The sequence below is a fragment of the Dendrobium catenatum genome, unplaced genomic scaffold (assembly GCF_001605985.2).
Source record: "Dendrobium catenatum unplaced genomic scaffold, ASM160598v2 fragScaff_scaffold_716, whole genome shotgun sequence".
In the NCBI taxonomy this organism is placed as follows: domain Eukaryota; kingdom Viridiplantae; phylum Streptophyta; class Magnoliopsida; order Asparagales; family Orchidaceae; genus Dendrobium; species Dendrobium catenatum.
In genome coordinates, this window is record NW_021319178.1 from 17,556,007 (window position 1) to 17,573,289 (window position 17,283).

The window sequence follows — 17,283 nt, forward strand, 5'->3', positions numbered from 1 at the left end:
CTTCGTGACTTCCACAATCCTTTGTGATATGGGAGAGGGCAATTCAGCCCCCCTTGTGGGGCCCATTAAACCTATCATTACATATGTGAGAAGAGGAATTAAGGAAGAGATTAATTAGGAGATGTTTTCTAATTAAAAAGGGCTGATTTAGGGGATAATTTGAAGGAGATTAATTAAGAATAATTAAAAAAGGCCTGATTTGGGGGCTGAATTTGAAGAGATTAATTAGGAGATATTTTCTAATTAGAGAGGACTTTGGGGGCTGACTTAGGGGTTGATTTGAGAGGAAATTGGGGGAGGGCTGTTTTGAAATTTGTTATTTTATTGTCTGCTATAAGTAGTAGGACTTATGTTATGTTTGAATGGAGAATTTGATTTGAGAGTGTTGTAGTTTTCTTTTTGTGAGGAATACTAGCGGCTTCTAGGATTTGGGAGAGAATGTCCTCCTCTCAAAAGAGGACCATTGTATCTTGCTTTATTTGTATTTGGTTTTATAACAATATAAATCTATTTTTGTGATGAATCTCTTTGAGTTTGTTATTGTTTTTAATACCAAAGCGCATCATGTACCTGCACATTATCGTCCAAAACTAAAAAACCACAAAGCTACTTGAAGCCACAATGCCTCTTAGTTGATAGAATAAGTTGGATTGAGAGGTGTTTAATCCAGATAAGCCTGATAATTCCAGTCATGGCTTTGCCACTATCAGATGTTTCAGCTTCAACCAATATTTAGAGATAAATTTACAAAGATGTGTCAAATAAGCTAAAACAACATTATCGGTAATCGATCATAACTCCAAGTAGTATCAAAAGTAAAAAATTTTGTTAATTTACAGAATAAAAAATTTCATAAAAAAATGCACACTTCAAGCACATTTTAAATATAAAGAGTAGGAATTATGCAATTTCAGGAATGCCAAACTATTTGAGCCGCTAATTGATACTCACACTTTGCAGATGCTCCCAACCAGGTTTCCGCTTAGCAACTGCATCCCGAAGTTGATCATACCTCATAGAATCCTTGAATAGACAACAAACTATAAGAATAAACTATAGGAAAGAACAACAAAAAATTTTAATTTGTAATAGGCTTATAAGCACACCATCCAAGAAGTTGAAAAGGTGTTTCACATACACAAAATAAACCTAATTCTTGCAAACAATGCCAGGATAAAAAATGTTAACCAATGACAATGAGATGGATAAAGCGTCAACAACTGCTTGCAAATTGGAGGGTCCATGGTAATAATACTCATACTATATGGATGCTCCAACAGGAAGAATTATTCTATGAAAGTCATTGCCCACAGAATTTGTATTTTGAGATAGGCCTGAAAAATCTAATTCACAGCAACAGGACATTTCCAGAATTTCAAATACCACAGCGAGCAAAACTTACATTGATTAATTCACAATTATAATCAAGACTGTGAAAACCGAACTGGACATAGAATTAAAACAATGAGAGGGTTAAAGTTCAATGATTCCACCGGAGTAAACAAGATAATGTACTAAATATTGAAATTATTTAAATAAAATCTAAATAACATAACAATGATGTAATAATTTAAAATTTGAGACTTAAAATTTAAACAAAATTCATACACATACTATCATATGTAATTTTAAATTTAAAGAGCTTCAATCTTTAAATTTGATTCATATTTCATATAAATTTAGTTCACATATAAACTTATAAATTTAATATAAATTATTATTATTTCCATTATATATGTAGATATAATTTACTCCTATAAATTATATAACAAATTCATATTATAAATTTGACTCTAAATATCATTCATGTTAGCTCATCTATCTTTAAAAAATAGATTTTTTTTTGGTATGATTAAATAAATAAATTAATTAAAAATTAAATATTATTTACTAAAAAAATAAATATTATTCAAATTATAAAAAATTAATTAAAAATCTATTTAGAAAATATAGTATATGTGTTGTGAATTTGATAATTCAACTTATTTATTTAGTACCACATTACTTGAAATTTTTTTTCTTAGTACTGTTTGTATATCTTTTTGTGATTATATGTATTAGGAACTCATATGAAGTGATAGGGCCATGTAAGAATGCTTGGATGGTGCTTCTTTGGCAAATGAATATTATAGGAAATTTGTGGTTATTTTAAAATTAAAATATATTAAATTTAAATTAATTATAAAGTTTATTATTTTATTTAGTATTTTATACTAAATTTGTTTAATTATTTAAAGTGTTCAACAATTGAATGGACCGCTCAAAGAAATTGGGATCAATTCAACAGCACATTGATTGAACCAGTGGCTCTAACCAGTTCAATCTGATTTATTGTACAATCAATTTTTAAGGATTGATAAGACTGGTCATATGACCGGCTCACAATTGAACTAGCAGAATCGGCCAGTCCAATCCTATTTCAAACTATGATTATAATAAACAGAACTTCCTTCTTTTTGTTATAAAATCATCTAATCAAATGTCATTGATATATCTAATAACAAATAACAGGAATTTTGTCGGATTGTCACAAGCATTGCAGGATCCTATGAAGTAGACTTAAAATATCCAAAACCTTCTACACATAGGTTGAACACAATGCAGCATCTATAGGCAGCATTGTGCATGTGTGAGCTACGGAAAGAGAAATTGGGTAAACTTGGGACATCTGATTGAAGTTTTACATAAACGGAAAGAGAAATGGATATGGGAGTGCATCTTAAACAGAGAAGAATGATCATTACTGCTGTAAATAGCATCCAATTCTTAATAATGCAGCACTGATGAATAGATAACGAATAAATAAAGGCCAACCTTGTATGCCCACCAAATCTTTTGCTTGATTTCATCATCATAGTTGCACCCTCCAACAACTTGAGGGAAGGTAAACAACCAAAATGCAGCAATCTTTGGGTCCTTCATGCTATGAACAATATGCTGCAACAAAAAGTAGCAACATCACTATCACCAAGAAGCTTAAAATATTTGTGTTGTAGGACAAGCAAAAGTGTTGTAAAATGAAATTCAAACCACCATCAAATATTTGAATGATATAAAACTCTACAATTTCAAGGTGCCATGATAAAGGCAAGTCCTGAAAATGCTATTATATCTTTAAAAAAAATCCGAGTTCCCTGTTTTGTTAAGAATTTTCTCAAAATAAGCTCCACGATGTGAATGTACTGAGAAGCAATGTAAAACAAGAGCTTGCCAAAATCTGTATTGCTGAAGCATCAGGTCACGCCAATGTTCTAAAATGACATAGAATGGCATCAAAAAGGAAATAACATGGCAGTGGTACAATAATGAAGCTATTGACAACCTAGCAAAAATTTCCAATCGCTTTATCCACAAACAAATCCTACTTGTTTCATCAAAAGTGATAGAAATAAAGAAATATTTAGTTAAAAGTAGAACTTGCCTCATAGGGATAGTCCATCTTTCTCATGACATTATAAGCTTTCCATGGTGGTTCCATAATCTGAAAATACAAATGATAAGTACTCAAGATTTGCATTAAGTTTTAAAAAAAAAAAGTTTCAAAGGATAGAAAGATTTCATCTATTATGATTACAGCAGTTAGGGGAAGTCATGCAAGGACCATAAATGCACTACCTTGGCCCAAGTTTTGAAAACCACTAGTTATTGAAGTACCATCAGATCAGTTATTGACATCTTAATGTTTTCATCAAGTGTTAACTATTGTTACTTTCTAACATGTCATAGATTTAAGATAATTGGTAATGTATGACAACTAGCTGTAATTCAGTAACCAACTACCTTTGTGTAGAATTTGTTAGTTATGTATAAGAATAATGATTTATCATTATTAGAACTGATAATTGATGATTAACAGTGCATTATAACTAGTTCTAGTTATATAAAAATCGATTGTTGCATTTTTAACTGATAATTACATTATGTAAAAGTGATATTGTGGCATCAAATTTGGTTATTAGTCTAGTATAACTGATTGTAGTTGTACAACAACTGGCAAATAGAGGGTGATATCTGTTCATGACCTTCAAAAGAGTAGCAGGGAGTTTGAAACTTTATAAAAAAAAATGCTCATGTTGTAGAATGTATAATAGAATGTCTAATCATTATCACACGAGACCAGGTTATTTATAAATGGCATCTAGTTACTCTTCAAGTTAGAGAAGGATAATAAAGAATAATATGGTGGGGTCTCATCCCTACAAGGCATCACTTCGGCAACGAGAAAAGATATGGAATCAAAGGAGAGGTAAAAGGAGAGATTTGAGAACCATTACGAATGTGTTTTGGCGAGTTACTGTTGCAGCATTGAGAAGAGTAAATATAGGCTCTTTTGAGAACCATACAATCATTGTGCCACAAGTATCCTATACAATAATAGGCTCTCTTGAACAGTACTAAATATTGGTAGTGAGGGCTCAAAACGATAAGATGGTGTCATCTCGAAAGTTGTTCTAAATCACACAAAATACTTGATTATCAAAATATAACTATTTGTTATAAAGTAGAGATTTAATTTATAAAAATTACAAAGTTTATTTTGTATTTTTTAGACTTATCTTTACTTTTTATAGCCTTCCTAAAGTTTTGATCAGTTAATGTTTATTTCTTAAATCCTGATTGGCTGAAATAGATGGGAACCATTCTCTATTGCATGGGATCCTTGTGCAACAGGCATTGGACAGGACATAATTCAATTGATTGATTTTATACCGTAAAATCTTGAATACAAGATCTGATGGCATAAGTATTGTCTTCTTTCATAATATTAAGCTTGCATGAATTCCTTATGATGAAGAAGCCTGTATGGATGCCTGCCGCCTGCAAGATTTGGATATCAAGGGTGATAGATTGTCATCGAGAACCTCGCTGACAACGGTGGTGGTGGCTGCCAGCAAGAAGTTTCTTCTTCTTTTTTACTTCTCGATTTTAGCCTTTAGGATATGATAGTGCTTGGGAATGCACGCCAATGGCTATGGCAAGTTGCTAAGGAATGACGGACAAATGTTACTATACATTTATGAGGCTAATCAAATTAATTAAAGCTTCATGTTTATATTAAAACCATATTTGATTTTTTTAAGCTTTGAGATTTAGCTAGGCTTTATACCTTTTACTAAGTGGATCCCGAGGGTGCTTAGGTGGTTGTTGGGTTGTTTTTTATTTTATTTAGATTATTTTTTTATTTTAATAGATTTCAATTCCTGGAATTTGATTGTGTCGACTCAAATTATTGATTTATATTCAATTTTGAGACACCTCTCGATTTACATAAAAATTCTGATTTATTGTATCCAAATTATCCAAAATGAAAAAAACAAATTTTGTGGAGAATTTCTTTAGTTTTCAAAAGATACCAACTCCAACATGAAATGGGGAAGTTTTGATCGTTATTGTGAAATTAATTTAGAACTTCTACATTTAAACTTTGTTTACCAATTTATGCGAAATTTGCAACTTATAGTGCAGAAATTGGCCAAAGAAAAAAAATATATATATAAGTTGTAGGAAATTTTGTTAGCTTTCCAAGGATGCCAAAATCATGCAATTTTAATAAGAAATAAGAAAGTTGTGTATGAAATAGTGATAATTTGTCAATTTTTGGATAAATTATAATTTGATTTAATTGTTATCATTGGCAAAAATGTAGAGATAAATTAAAATCCTCGAAACCCATCATGGAGAGGGAAATGAACTGAGACTAAATTTAGGGCTCTCTTGACAAACAACAGCCTCCATAAGGTGAACTAGACTAAAAAGAGTAATTCCAGATTGCATGTAAATCAAGATAACTCAAGGTTCACCCAACATATGTGCAAGAGCCCTAAATTTAGTACCAATGAAAGATTGGTACAAAGGTCAAACCTAGTAGAGCAATCATGATGATAGATTGGTTAACAAAGTAGGCCAGAAGCTATTTTAGATTTCTAAATAACTTTTCCAAGCTAATTACAATGCTTGCTTCATATATGTCACATTTGACATCACCTTACGGAGAGTTTATCTAACCATTGGTTTAAAAGAGAAAATTTCCCCACTCCCCACTTCTATCCCAATCATAACTTCTAAAGCATTTTACCTGATGTTACATCGGAGGGAGAACCGAACCAACCAAACCAGCCCAGGAGGGGCCGGTTCAGTTTTATAGGAGGCGGGCTAATCAGCCTCCTTAATGTCCGCTCAAGCATGGTGGGCCCCCCATGGGGCGGCAATTAGAAAGAGGAAGAGGCGGCTAATGCTTAAGGAAGTAAATTTGAAATTGGTTTATGTTAGGAAGCTTTTTATTAGGAAGAATTGTATTTAAAGAACATGAGAGGCTAGGGTTAGGGCATGCATGTTTGGAATTATTCTCGTGGAGTTCCTTGGCATCTTGGACTCTAGACACATCGTCTAGAGATTGGGAGAGAATGATCCTCCTCTCGAATTGAGGATCAATTGTATCTTGCTTTGTGTTTGTTTTGTTTTGATTCTACTGTCATAATCTATCATTTTGGGATTGATTTCACCAAGATTTTGGTGTTATTTCTGCTGTTTTGACTAATTATTGTTAGGGTTGCTTGCAAACTCAAGTATTTCCTCTTGGATTACTTGCGAACTCAAGTATTTCCTATCACATGACGATCAAAAAAGTAACTTAACCATCAATAACTCGAGTAAGACTATATATTTCATAATACTTTTTTAGAATCTATAGTAAAGTAAAGGTTCTTTCCTGATTGACTCATAAGAATTAGGATGTGAATTTATGCCCCAAATCTCGCAAAGTGTATAACACCCACTTCTCAGGTTAACAAAAAATTTTTGAAGTTAAATGTTTCGTTTGAAGCTGGTGGCATGTTTTTTCGGCACGAACTACTAAATAATTAGATAAAAGGATAGATCTGTTAGTTTCACCTTGAAGATTTACTATCCCATAAATTAAGTGAGTAGAACTCACATCATCTGCAGAAATCCTGAGTGGTACATGATGCCTACAATCTGGACAACCCATCACACCCTGCAATTTTAGTCAAATTACATCAAGTCCAGTAACATTATGGTAGGCACGCAAAACATATAACATAACGAACTAGCTTCAACGAAACAAGCACAAGTTACTTTTCAACATCTTTAGCAAGACGAAGGAATCTATACAACACAAAGCCACAAACAGTATCAAGCATCAAGGAAAATTAAAAGCATTTAGTATAAATGATGGGAATCATTATATGCAATTCAGAGGAGGTGGTAAAGAAAAAAAGATAAGAATGTTATGCAGTAAAAAAATTTCATATAAGGATCTATAGCAACAATTCTATATTATGAGGCAAATCATAACATCATAGTCAAGAACCACCTTACATGGAATAAATTATTTCGTGATTATGCATAGAGAATAAAAGGGCACTTATAATCGTATGGAACAACTTGTAGCAATAAACCAAACCTAATGAGATAATCAAAATACTTAGAACATATTCAGTTCTCATAAAAAACAGCTTCATAGGCATGTTTTATATTAAAATGAATGAGGATAAAGAAAACTAAGAATTAAAATAAACAAAACAACGTTAATGCACATGATTTGAGCATCCAGCAAATAAGATTTTTAGATTTACATCATGTATACATTATAACCAACAAAATATTAGACAATTTCAACCTAACAGAAAAAACTAATTACACGGCATTTAATTTATTCCGAATTGAAAGTTTCAGATAAATATAATAGAATATAGATAAACTATATCGCTCTGTATTCTAACAATGCATGGTTTATAATCATGCATGAAACCAACTAGTCAATCTTAGAAGATTACACCAGAATTTATTCACCGGCAATTTTGTTAAGTAGAAAATAGCCCCCTGATATTCCAAAGTTAATTTTGAATTTGCATTACAACAATTAAAGATGACAGCTGCATATGCTAAGAACATAAACTTGCTAGTTCTTTTCCAACGCTGTTGTCTTTGATAAGAAGTTTTCAGCTTAATTAAACAAATTTATCTAACATCATTATATAAGCCCCTATAAATTCCTAAATGAACTGCATTAGACCAAAAAGACATGCCAATGCATTTTGAATATATGATGAATGTAAAAGTTAATCATCAATCAAACTTCAACATGCATAAATTTAACCTACCGTTCCTGAACAACTTGAACAATCTTTGGTAGGCAATGGTGCTGAAAAGTCAATGGAAGAAGGAAGATGCACCAGCTCAGCACGGTTCTCTGCAACAGCTTCAGCAACACATTCAGCAGTTGCCCGCTCTCCACTAGAGAAGAATATATCAAAAAGTTGACCAACATTTCAATAGAAGAAATCGCTTTAAGAGAGGAAAAGGTTTGATGAAATGAAAAAGGAATAACAAGGTAGCCTGTAATCCAGCTGCTAGTGCTATTGCTATAGAAGAGTGCAAATATATGTAAAAAATGCTCGTTGCAAAAGAACTAAAAAATGAAATCATTTTTGCTGTCATTGAAGCAAGTCTAAGAGAAACCATAACTCAGTTATGCAACTGCAGAAAGGATGATTTATCTTCCACAGCACAGATAGTCTACAATAAAGAGACCAGGGTCCATTTCAATTACTTCTAGATTCATATTGGTGAGGAAAAATCATGTAATCAACCTTTTGTTATATGTTGACCCAATGAAAAACTCATTCCCCCCAACAACTAAGTAGAATAAGCCATCACTCCAACACCTAACCTGTGCCAACAGCATTCAGGTGAATCAACAGGGGAAAAGCTATGGAAAGCTCCATCAACTAAGAACTTTAAACATCTCAACCCACCTTATAAAAAAATAATAGCTTATTTTATTGAGCAAAAGAACCAAAGCTCGGAAGTCAAAACTTTAATGAATGAATTTTTAATTGCAGGCATCTAAGAACTAATTATTGAAGTTAGATTACTTGCTAATTTTTCCCATAGTTCATAAGTAGAATACAACAAGAACTGCTAGTTTAGTTGTTAAATATCAGATGTTCTATGGAAAAACAATCCCTTCATTTTTTGGTCATTTTGAAATATAGGAATGGGAAGAAACAAGAGATTTGTTTATGATGGAGCATACAAAATATATAAAATGGGTAGAAATTACCTAGTCAGTTTGAACTTCACATGCTTAGCTGGACGGTCTTATTTTGTGTTCTCAAATAATACTGGATTAAAACAGTAGATACTTCAACTTCATGCCTTTTATATCACTTTCAAATTAGTATCTCGCCATACACATACAAATTCAAACATTACAATGTGACACAAACAAGTAGTATGGAAACATTTCCACTTCTTTGAAAGAATTCAAAAAACAGCAGCAAATATTTGTTTTTTAATCCCAAGTGAAACGCACAACATTCAATGGTAAGCAATATCTTATTACAATAGAAGGAGAAAACCTTGGTTACCTATTTAACCTGTAATTCCTCACTTGATAGTGTACTTTTCCTGTACCCTTGCACATTGTGCACCGTAAGGCTTGCCAACCATTGCAGGTGTGACAATTCCTATAAGAAATATGAAAGAATGAAAAAGAAAAACATGGAAATCATAAAGTTACTGTAAAAACTCAATATTGGACACTCATAATGGTAGAGAAGGCATGTCTTTTGTCTCATCACAAAACCATGAGCTAAACTGTCTTACAATGAGCTGAAGACGAAAATAGTTGCTGTAAAAGGAGAAACTGAAGCTGATAAAGGCGTCAGACCTCCTTACATGAAGTGGCATAAGATAAAAGGAACAACATTCCTTAGATTACTTTGAAGTGCGAGCAAACATTCCATAAAACTACATTCAAGGAAGCAAATTTCAGCTGACAATGTTAAGATGCATAAGAGTATTTAGTTCAATCCGCAATGGGTGGGTGAAAAAATATGTTTCTCTCATAAGTTCAAACTTTTGAGTCAAAAATAAATTTTGACCGTTGATGCATCAAGCCCAACTTTGACAACCTTTGGCTCTAACTCCCTAGTAGATAACAAACTAAGGGTCCAACTTCAAGATAAATTTCTCTCATCAAAAATAGATTATATGATGTAGTGGATCATCGGAAGACTCGACCTGCAAGAAGGATTTCGTTTTCTCAATCCAGGGAAGAAGAAGAACAAAGCTTCAAAGCTTTAAAAAGGAGATAATATTCATTCAATGTCTTTCCCTACTACAATACTTGCTTATATAAGCTAAATAGAATACTCTAGAAGATACTTGTAAGAAGCACATAACAAACTAATTAAAATATGCCTAAGGAGCAATTTAGTTAAGATGCTCTGCATCATTCTGGCGTATTTTAATTAGTTTGTTATGTTCTTCTTACAAGTATCTTCTAGAGTGTTCTATTTAGCTTATATAAGCAAGTATTGTAGTAGGGAAAGGCATTGAATGAATATTATCTCCTTTTTAAAGCTTTGAAGCTTTGTTCTTCTTCTTCCCTGGATTGGGAAAACTAAATCCTTCTTGCAGGTCGAGTCTTCCGACGATCCACTACATCAGTTGGTATCAGAGCCTGGAGCTTGTGAAGATCGATGGACTGTGGAAGAAGGTCGGCTGTCGACGACGATCGAAGCCGCAGAATAAGATTGGCGGTCGACGACGATCGACGCCGAGGAAGGTGGGCTGTCGACGATGCTCGAAGCCGGATCGCCTTCTATCAAGCTCAAGCGAAGGAATCACTCGATCGGGTAGATCGGAACCTTCGGTCAATAAGGAAGATGCGAATGTCGTCGGCAACCATACCGAGGTATTCTTCTTCTTCTTCGCTCCTCTCATCCTCTTCACGCCAACGCTATCGATCCCGTAATATACCCACCGTGGTCGACGACAACCTCCTCTCAAGCTTCCTCTCCGGTGGCGTGACCCCCCTCAGCTCCAATGGCGAGATCCTCTGCCTGATCCCTTATTCCGCACTCAACCCACTATCGTCGCTCGCAGCTTTCGTCCAACAGAACTTCCAATTCTGAGTGCCGCCACTCCGATGCCGAGCATCCAACCCGATAGTGCACACGATTTTCCGCTTCTGCATCCGCAACGCTCGACCCTCCATTCCATGCCTGGCGTGCTTGGCATCAAACGTGATTCCACCCTCGAGATTGCCGAGCAATCCGTCCTCGGCCCGATCCTGAATTTTGTTGCCGAGCACAAATATGTGGAGATAGAGATGAAAAAAAAAATATAAGGCAAAACCTGAAGAAATTGTTGACAATTCAAAGAAGCAAGCCGGCAAGGAGAGGGATCTTGATCTGCAACTCGATCTGGAGAAGCAAGACAAAGATTTTGCCGGCGCCAGAGCCAAATCAGGATCCAGCGCCAGTAAACACCATGCCTAGAAGCAGCAGCCAAGAGGTGAAAGAGCTGAGCCTATGACAGAGAAAACTGTGGAATCTCTGCCCTTGCCAATGCAAATTTCAGGATGGTACGGTGGTCTTTCTCCTTTTGGGTACATGACCCAAGTTCCTCTACAGCATTTTGGTCTTGTTGATGCAAGCGCCAGTTCTTCCAAAGCAGTTCAGATCTTGTTTCCCTCACAACTCCAAAGCAGTTCAGATCATGTTTCCTTCACAACAGTTGGGGTGCAGGGGAGCCTTCCTGGCAAGAGTCCAGGATCTGTGCAAGAGAAGGAAGGTGTGCAAATGCTTGATGTGAAGGCCACATACAAAGCTGATCCAATGCCATGCTCACAAGCTGCTCGATGTAATGTTGCTGATAACTTCAGGCGGTTGGGTATTAATGATTTCCTTGCTGTGATTGATTTAATATTTCAGGACAAACAATACAGACAACTGATTCTTCTTAAAGTTCATGAGATAAGTTCAAAAGGCTTATGCTGCTTAGATTTTGCATATAAAACTTACTGCACAGACAGTCATCCTGCAAACAAGAAGCAGCTTGATCCAAACAAATACTATGAAATTGAGAACAATTTAATCTTCGTTGGTGTTGCTGATCTTAGAGATCCTCCCCGTGCTGAAGTTTATAAAACAATTGAATATTCTAGAGTAACAGGGATTAAGGTAATTGTTATAATTGGAGATAACGACTCTACTGCAGAATTAATCTGTCATGAATTTGGATTGGCTCGTAACCTGGAAGGTGTCAAGTGGAGAAGTTTCACCGATAAAAAAAATTTTACTAGTCTTTTTATTAATCAGAAACTTGAACTTCTGTCAAAGCCTATAGACTTAATTTTCCCTTGTGCTGAGCCTCGGCACAAACTAGAAATTGTGAGGTTCCTGCAGGAAACAGGAGAGGTTGTTGCAATGTCAAGAGATGGTGTTAATGATGCACATACCCTCAAACTTGCTAACATTGGAATTTCTATGGGTATTACTGAATCAGAGATTGCGAAGGAGGCTGGAAAAGTAATGAGGTTTTTGAAGAAATCATTGAAGGAATCCATTGGCATTAGTCTGGTTGGTCAACTTATTGATGTTGAATTTCTAATCAAATTCATGACTGTGAAAGCAAATGGAGATATAAGGAAAAAAATTTCAACTGCATTCAAAGTCTTCGACCCAGGAGGATTGATTATAAATTCTACATCTATCTCCCTCTCTACAACACGCCTCGACGAAGTCGAGCCCTTTTTGACACAAGAGGAGAATGATGCAGAGCATCTTAACTAATTGCTCCTTAGGCATATTTTAATTAGTTTTTTATGTGCTTCTTACAAGTATCTTCTAGAGTGTTCTATTTAGCTTATATAAGCAAGTATTGTAGTAGGGAAAGGCATTGAATGAATATTATCTCCTTTTTAAAGCTTTGAAGCTTTGTTCTTCTTCTTCCCTGGATTGGGAAAACGAAATCCTTCTTGCAGGTCGAGTCTTCCGACGATCCACTACATCATTATAAGCCTTCCTTCTTTTAAGGGTGTATCATTCACACTGGAACTGAGTTGATACCACACATAACCATAACATGGTTAACAAAACTTGACCATATAAGAAGCATCCATCAGAAGCTTAGCAATTATGCATAACGGATGATTACAGTGAAGCATTCTAGAACAGTGAGATTTGAACTAGTCAAGATAATTCGTCAAAACAAAAACAGTACGGGAGAGGCGAAAAGATTCGGATTCAAAAACAAACAAATGCACCAAAAACACACCAATTCAGCTGAGAATTACAACTGAATGACACAACCAGCTCTAATGAGACAAAGAATAGAAGTATGGCGAACAATTATCAACCTCTGGCATAGCACTTTTTTCCCCAACTCCAGGGCAATATCATAGGTACCCAGCGTCGCAACCGCCTACAACCAATTCAAGAAATCAACAACTCCATCCAAAAGAACCATAACAGTATAAACAATGTTATTCAAACCTCGGCTTTTGGGTGGAAAATAGCAATGAAGGGGAAGTGAGGAGACTTACGAAGATGGCAGTGAAGGAGAGGTGGGATGCGAGCTCGGGGATACCGAAACCTCGGGGAGCGGAGCCGGCGATGTCGAAGGCGAGGGTGAAGGGAGAGAGCACAACTTTTATAGGGAGCTCCAGTAGGTCTATCACCTGCTGCCCGTAGCGAGCAACAAAGATCTTTGAGTAGATGTCAAGCTTTTGCTGCACCGCCTTCATGAGGCGGCCCGTACCACGCGACATTGGAAGCCCACCGCCTGCAGACAGAAATCGCCGTGAAGTTGCTCTGGCTTCGCCGTTCTTCTAGTGGTGAGGGTATTGCAATTCCTTCACTTTGTCACCGGAATGAGCGAGGGGATAAGACCGGGAAGAAGTATTAATCGGGTGACCTTCTGCCTGGCGGCATAAGTGTCTCGTATAAATTTTAGGGTGGGTGGGTTACATTAGCGGTGTCAATTTTTGACACCATCGGAAACATGATCTGAATTTTATCCGAAAAAATTTGGGTTATGGTTAACCGAGATCTAAAACGGTTCGAGTTCGGGTTCAACAAATCAATCCGTTTTAAAAGTTGGGTCCGGTTCGGGTTGACCTAGCAACCCAAAAATGTCCCAAAATTGACCCGAAATTGATACGAAAACTCCTATTTGACTCGGAAACCCGAGATTGACCTGTTTTTGACCCAAACATTGAAGATTGAACAGATTTTTTGACCCGAAAACTAGCAATTTTAGGTCAACTTCGGGTCATTTGTGTCGGGTTGTGTTGACCCGGACCCGTATCGGGTTGGGTTCAGGTTCGGAAACCTGACCCGTTTTTAAAAACGGGTTGAGTTCAGGTTGACCCGAACAGTCCCGGGTCAATTTCAGGTTCGACCCGAATCCGACCCGTTTACCCGAATTGACATCCCTATGTTACATGCATAGCCAAATACATCTATAATCTTTTAGGTATTATTTATTTTTCAAAATTATAGTTTTAATTTAAAAAAATAAAAATTTAAATGATTGTTCATAATTTACAATGCTTGATAACACACTTAATAATAATTTATTTATTTTAACAACTTATTTTGCATACTTTCTTAGTCTTCGTTTGTAACGGATTTCTTACTGTTTTCTAAAACAGCTTCTTAGTACAAAAATTTCTTGTTCAATAATTTTGTGTACTAAAAACCCCTTTTAAAAAGCAATAAAAAAGTTGTCCCGAACGGAGCCTAAGATTCACATGGATCCACAAAATTTCAATTATAATTTTGTCAATATAGAGCATAAATGAGTCAATTTTGAGCGAGTTAGAGTGTTGTTGGACTAATTTATTAAGCAAATAAGTCAAAATCTTTTTATTTAAGCTTAGCTCGGTAATCTTCTAATGTGTCTGTCTAGTTTCTTCCTGAACTAAATGACTGGTAAAATTATAATGCATTGATATCCATTCTCAAAATATATGGAATGTCAATCTTTCTCAATTTTTTCGGCCACTTCTTAAGAATGCTTAGTGAGTTATGATTTTGTAGCACTTGCTATAAGGAAGATTTGGTGGCAAGTAAACATTTTGTGAGCTAGAACATAAAGCTTGTGGTGGCTAAGATGATCACAATGAGTGCTAAATGTTAGAGTAATGAATAGGTGATAGGGGTGTCAATTCGGGTCAGCGGGTCGGGTTCGGGTTAAACACGGAATTGACCCGGCACTGTTCGGGTCAACCCGAACCTGACCCGTTTTTTAAAACGGGTCAGGTTTCTGGACCCGAACCCGACCAAATTCGGGTCCGGGTCAACCCCACCCGACACGAATGACCCGAAGTTGACCTAAAATTGCTAATTTTCAGGTCAAAATCGGGTCAATATTTGATTTTCGGGTCAAATCGGGTCAATCTCGGGTTTTCGGGTCAAATATGAGTTTTCGTGTCACTTTCGAGTCAATTTCGAGTTGGTGGGTCAACCCGAACCAGACCTGATTTTTAAAACGGGTTGATTTGTTCAACCCGAACCCGACCCGTTTCGGGTTTTGGTTGAACCGAACCCGGATTTTTCCGGGTCGGATTCGGGTCGTGTCAAAAAATGACATCCCTAATAGGTGATTTGTTCTTATTTCTTCTTGAATGAGTTTTTAGCTGAGAGTTCAAATTTTCTCCCCTGAGCTTGAAGTAGAAGTCTCTTCTCCCAACATTGGGTCGCTTAGCACTAGCATTGATGATAGTTATTCTTTTAAATTAATACAAGATCTCTCACATTTGTTACTTCACATGAATTGAATAGGTTTCTTCAAGGCAAGGAAGAGAGCAACACTTTCTCCCCAAATTTAGATATGAATCGTTTGAGTTCAGCTAATTTTTTTATGTGCTTCGAAGTCTCTTAGATTGATTTGAGTGAAAGCATATCCAACACCAGTTTTACCTTATAAGGTTGTCTTTAATTCCCTCAGAGGAAATGTAATAACTAATGAACCAATTTGATCATTCTATGATCGCACTAGAATAACACTTTTTGTTTGGTTTAGATTTTGTTTTGGACAGCTTTCTTAATGCTTTTTAAAGCAGTTTTTTAGTACAAATTTTTCAATTTTTCTACTAAAAAGTTGTTTTAAGAAGCAGTAAGAAAGCCATCCCAAATTGAGCCTTAATGTCCTATCATATATTTCTAAGAGATGCAAATGTCTCAATGAGGCTCGGCTCATTGCTCTTAATTTTGATGATGATTCAATTGATATATTACTCGTGTGTTTGTTAAGTTGAATGTAGCATAAGGTTCCTTTCTTAGTGATAAAGATGGTCTTATTCTCACCAACATGATGCATTCTTATTAGATAACAGTCTCAAAGACTTATTTTCATCATTGGACACCAATGGCTTGGTCAACTTCATTTTTTAGCTTCAATTGACTTGGGTTTTATTCACTATAATAGGGTAGAGATCCAATCCTAACACTAGATTTCTTGAATGAAATTAACTTGCAGTAGCTTTTTGATATTGGCCATGAGAGCCTCGTAGATCTCATGTAAGAATATCTTAATTTTCTGTCTTATCATAATGCAGCAATAATTGAAGCTCAAAAGGTGGCTTGTGACGCTAATGTCGACCCTGATGAAAAGTGAACAGATCATTATTATTTTGTAAAAGGACGGAGAGTGAAGAGCTAAAAATGTCTTTGACATCATCAGTTAAGTGAAACTTCTTTACTAGGGACACCTTATTAGAGCTAACAAGCACTTCAATAATAACCCCCTCCTTTTGCTCTGCTCTTATGATGATCTCCCCATTTATGCAACCTCTACTTTTAACACTAAGAGGTAGCTCCAACATTGTATAGGGTCTCCTCACTAAATGACAACCCCATCGAAGGTCAAAAGCTTGTGGCCAAGTATTATTATAGGTTGAAGGACTCACTAGGGATCTAATAACTTTGTCATGGTTATGCCAGGTGGATGGGAGAACTATTAAGAAATGGCCTTTCTAATATTGATGTGAGGAGCTCGACCAAGAATAAAATGACTAGTCAATTCAGAATCTATCATGTTCAAGCAATCAAGCGATAATAGATAGGACTCAATCAAGTGTGATCAAGTTAACAACAAACTTGTTGTGTGTTGTAATACATATGGTGATCAAGTAGAGAATAAGGTAGTAACACTGCAATTGAATACATAAAAAAGCCAAGATCATGATAATTTGAACCATATGAGAAAGCTAATCTATGAAAGTGAGGTGCATATCAAGGCGTGATTATCTCTCAGTTCAAAGTCTCCTCAGAGGTCCCATAATTCTAAGATGCTTTAGCCATATGGTAGAGCTTAAATAATTATATCAATGTGTTGCCCATAGTAGGGAACCTTCTTTGGGGGTTTCAATAAGGTATCCATGCAGAAGTGAGTGGTAGCTTTGGGCTTCAAAGATGAAGTAGAAATATATGCAAGTTTTTTACCCATATTATAATCAACCAAGAG

At 35.6% G+C, this 17,283-nt stretch overlaps 1 protein-coding gene and 1 long non-coding RNA gene across 3 annotated transcripts in view; both read right to left on the reverse strand.

Annotated features, from left to right (window-relative positions):
* The window catches only part of LOC110105919, a 44,534-nt gene extending 30,785 nt beyond the window's left edge, over nucleotides 1-13,749 (reverse strand). The window contains exons 1-8 of one of the 2 annotated variants that reach the window (XM_020835609.2): nucleotides 13,358-13,749; nucleotides 13,172-13,236; nucleotides 9,393-9,491; nucleotides 8,124-8,256; nucleotides 6,935-6,994; nucleotides 3,422-3,481; nucleotides 2,815-2,937; nucleotides 952-1,023 (exon numbers count right to left, since the gene is read on the reverse strand). In XM_020835609.2, coding sequence (XP_020691268.1) covers nucleotides 952-1,023; nucleotides 2,815-2,937; nucleotides 3,422-3,481; nucleotides 6,935-6,994; nucleotides 8,124-8,256; nucleotides 9,393-9,491; nucleotides 13,172-13,236; nucleotides 13,358-13,582 — 837 coding nt within the window. In that variant the 5' untranslated portion in view covers nucleotides 13,583-13,749. The remainder of the gene's footprint in view (nucleotides 1-951; nucleotides 1,024-2,814; nucleotides 2,938-3,421; nucleotides 3,482-6,934; nucleotides 6,995-8,123; nucleotides 8,257-9,392; nucleotides 9,492-13,171; nucleotides 13,237-13,357) is intronic. The other variant, XM_020835608.2, reaches the window with a different exon arrangement.
* On the reverse strand, nucleotides 8,265-9,358 carry LOC114579948. The gene is made up of 3 exons (XR_003701205.1): nucleotides 9,086-9,358; nucleotides 8,613-8,692; nucleotides 8,265-8,538 (listed from the first exon to the last, which is right to left on the reverse strand). It is a non-coding gene; the product is annotated as an uncharacterized LOC114579948 (long non-coding RNA).
* Nucleotides 13,750-17,283: the final 3,534 nt, after the last annotated feature.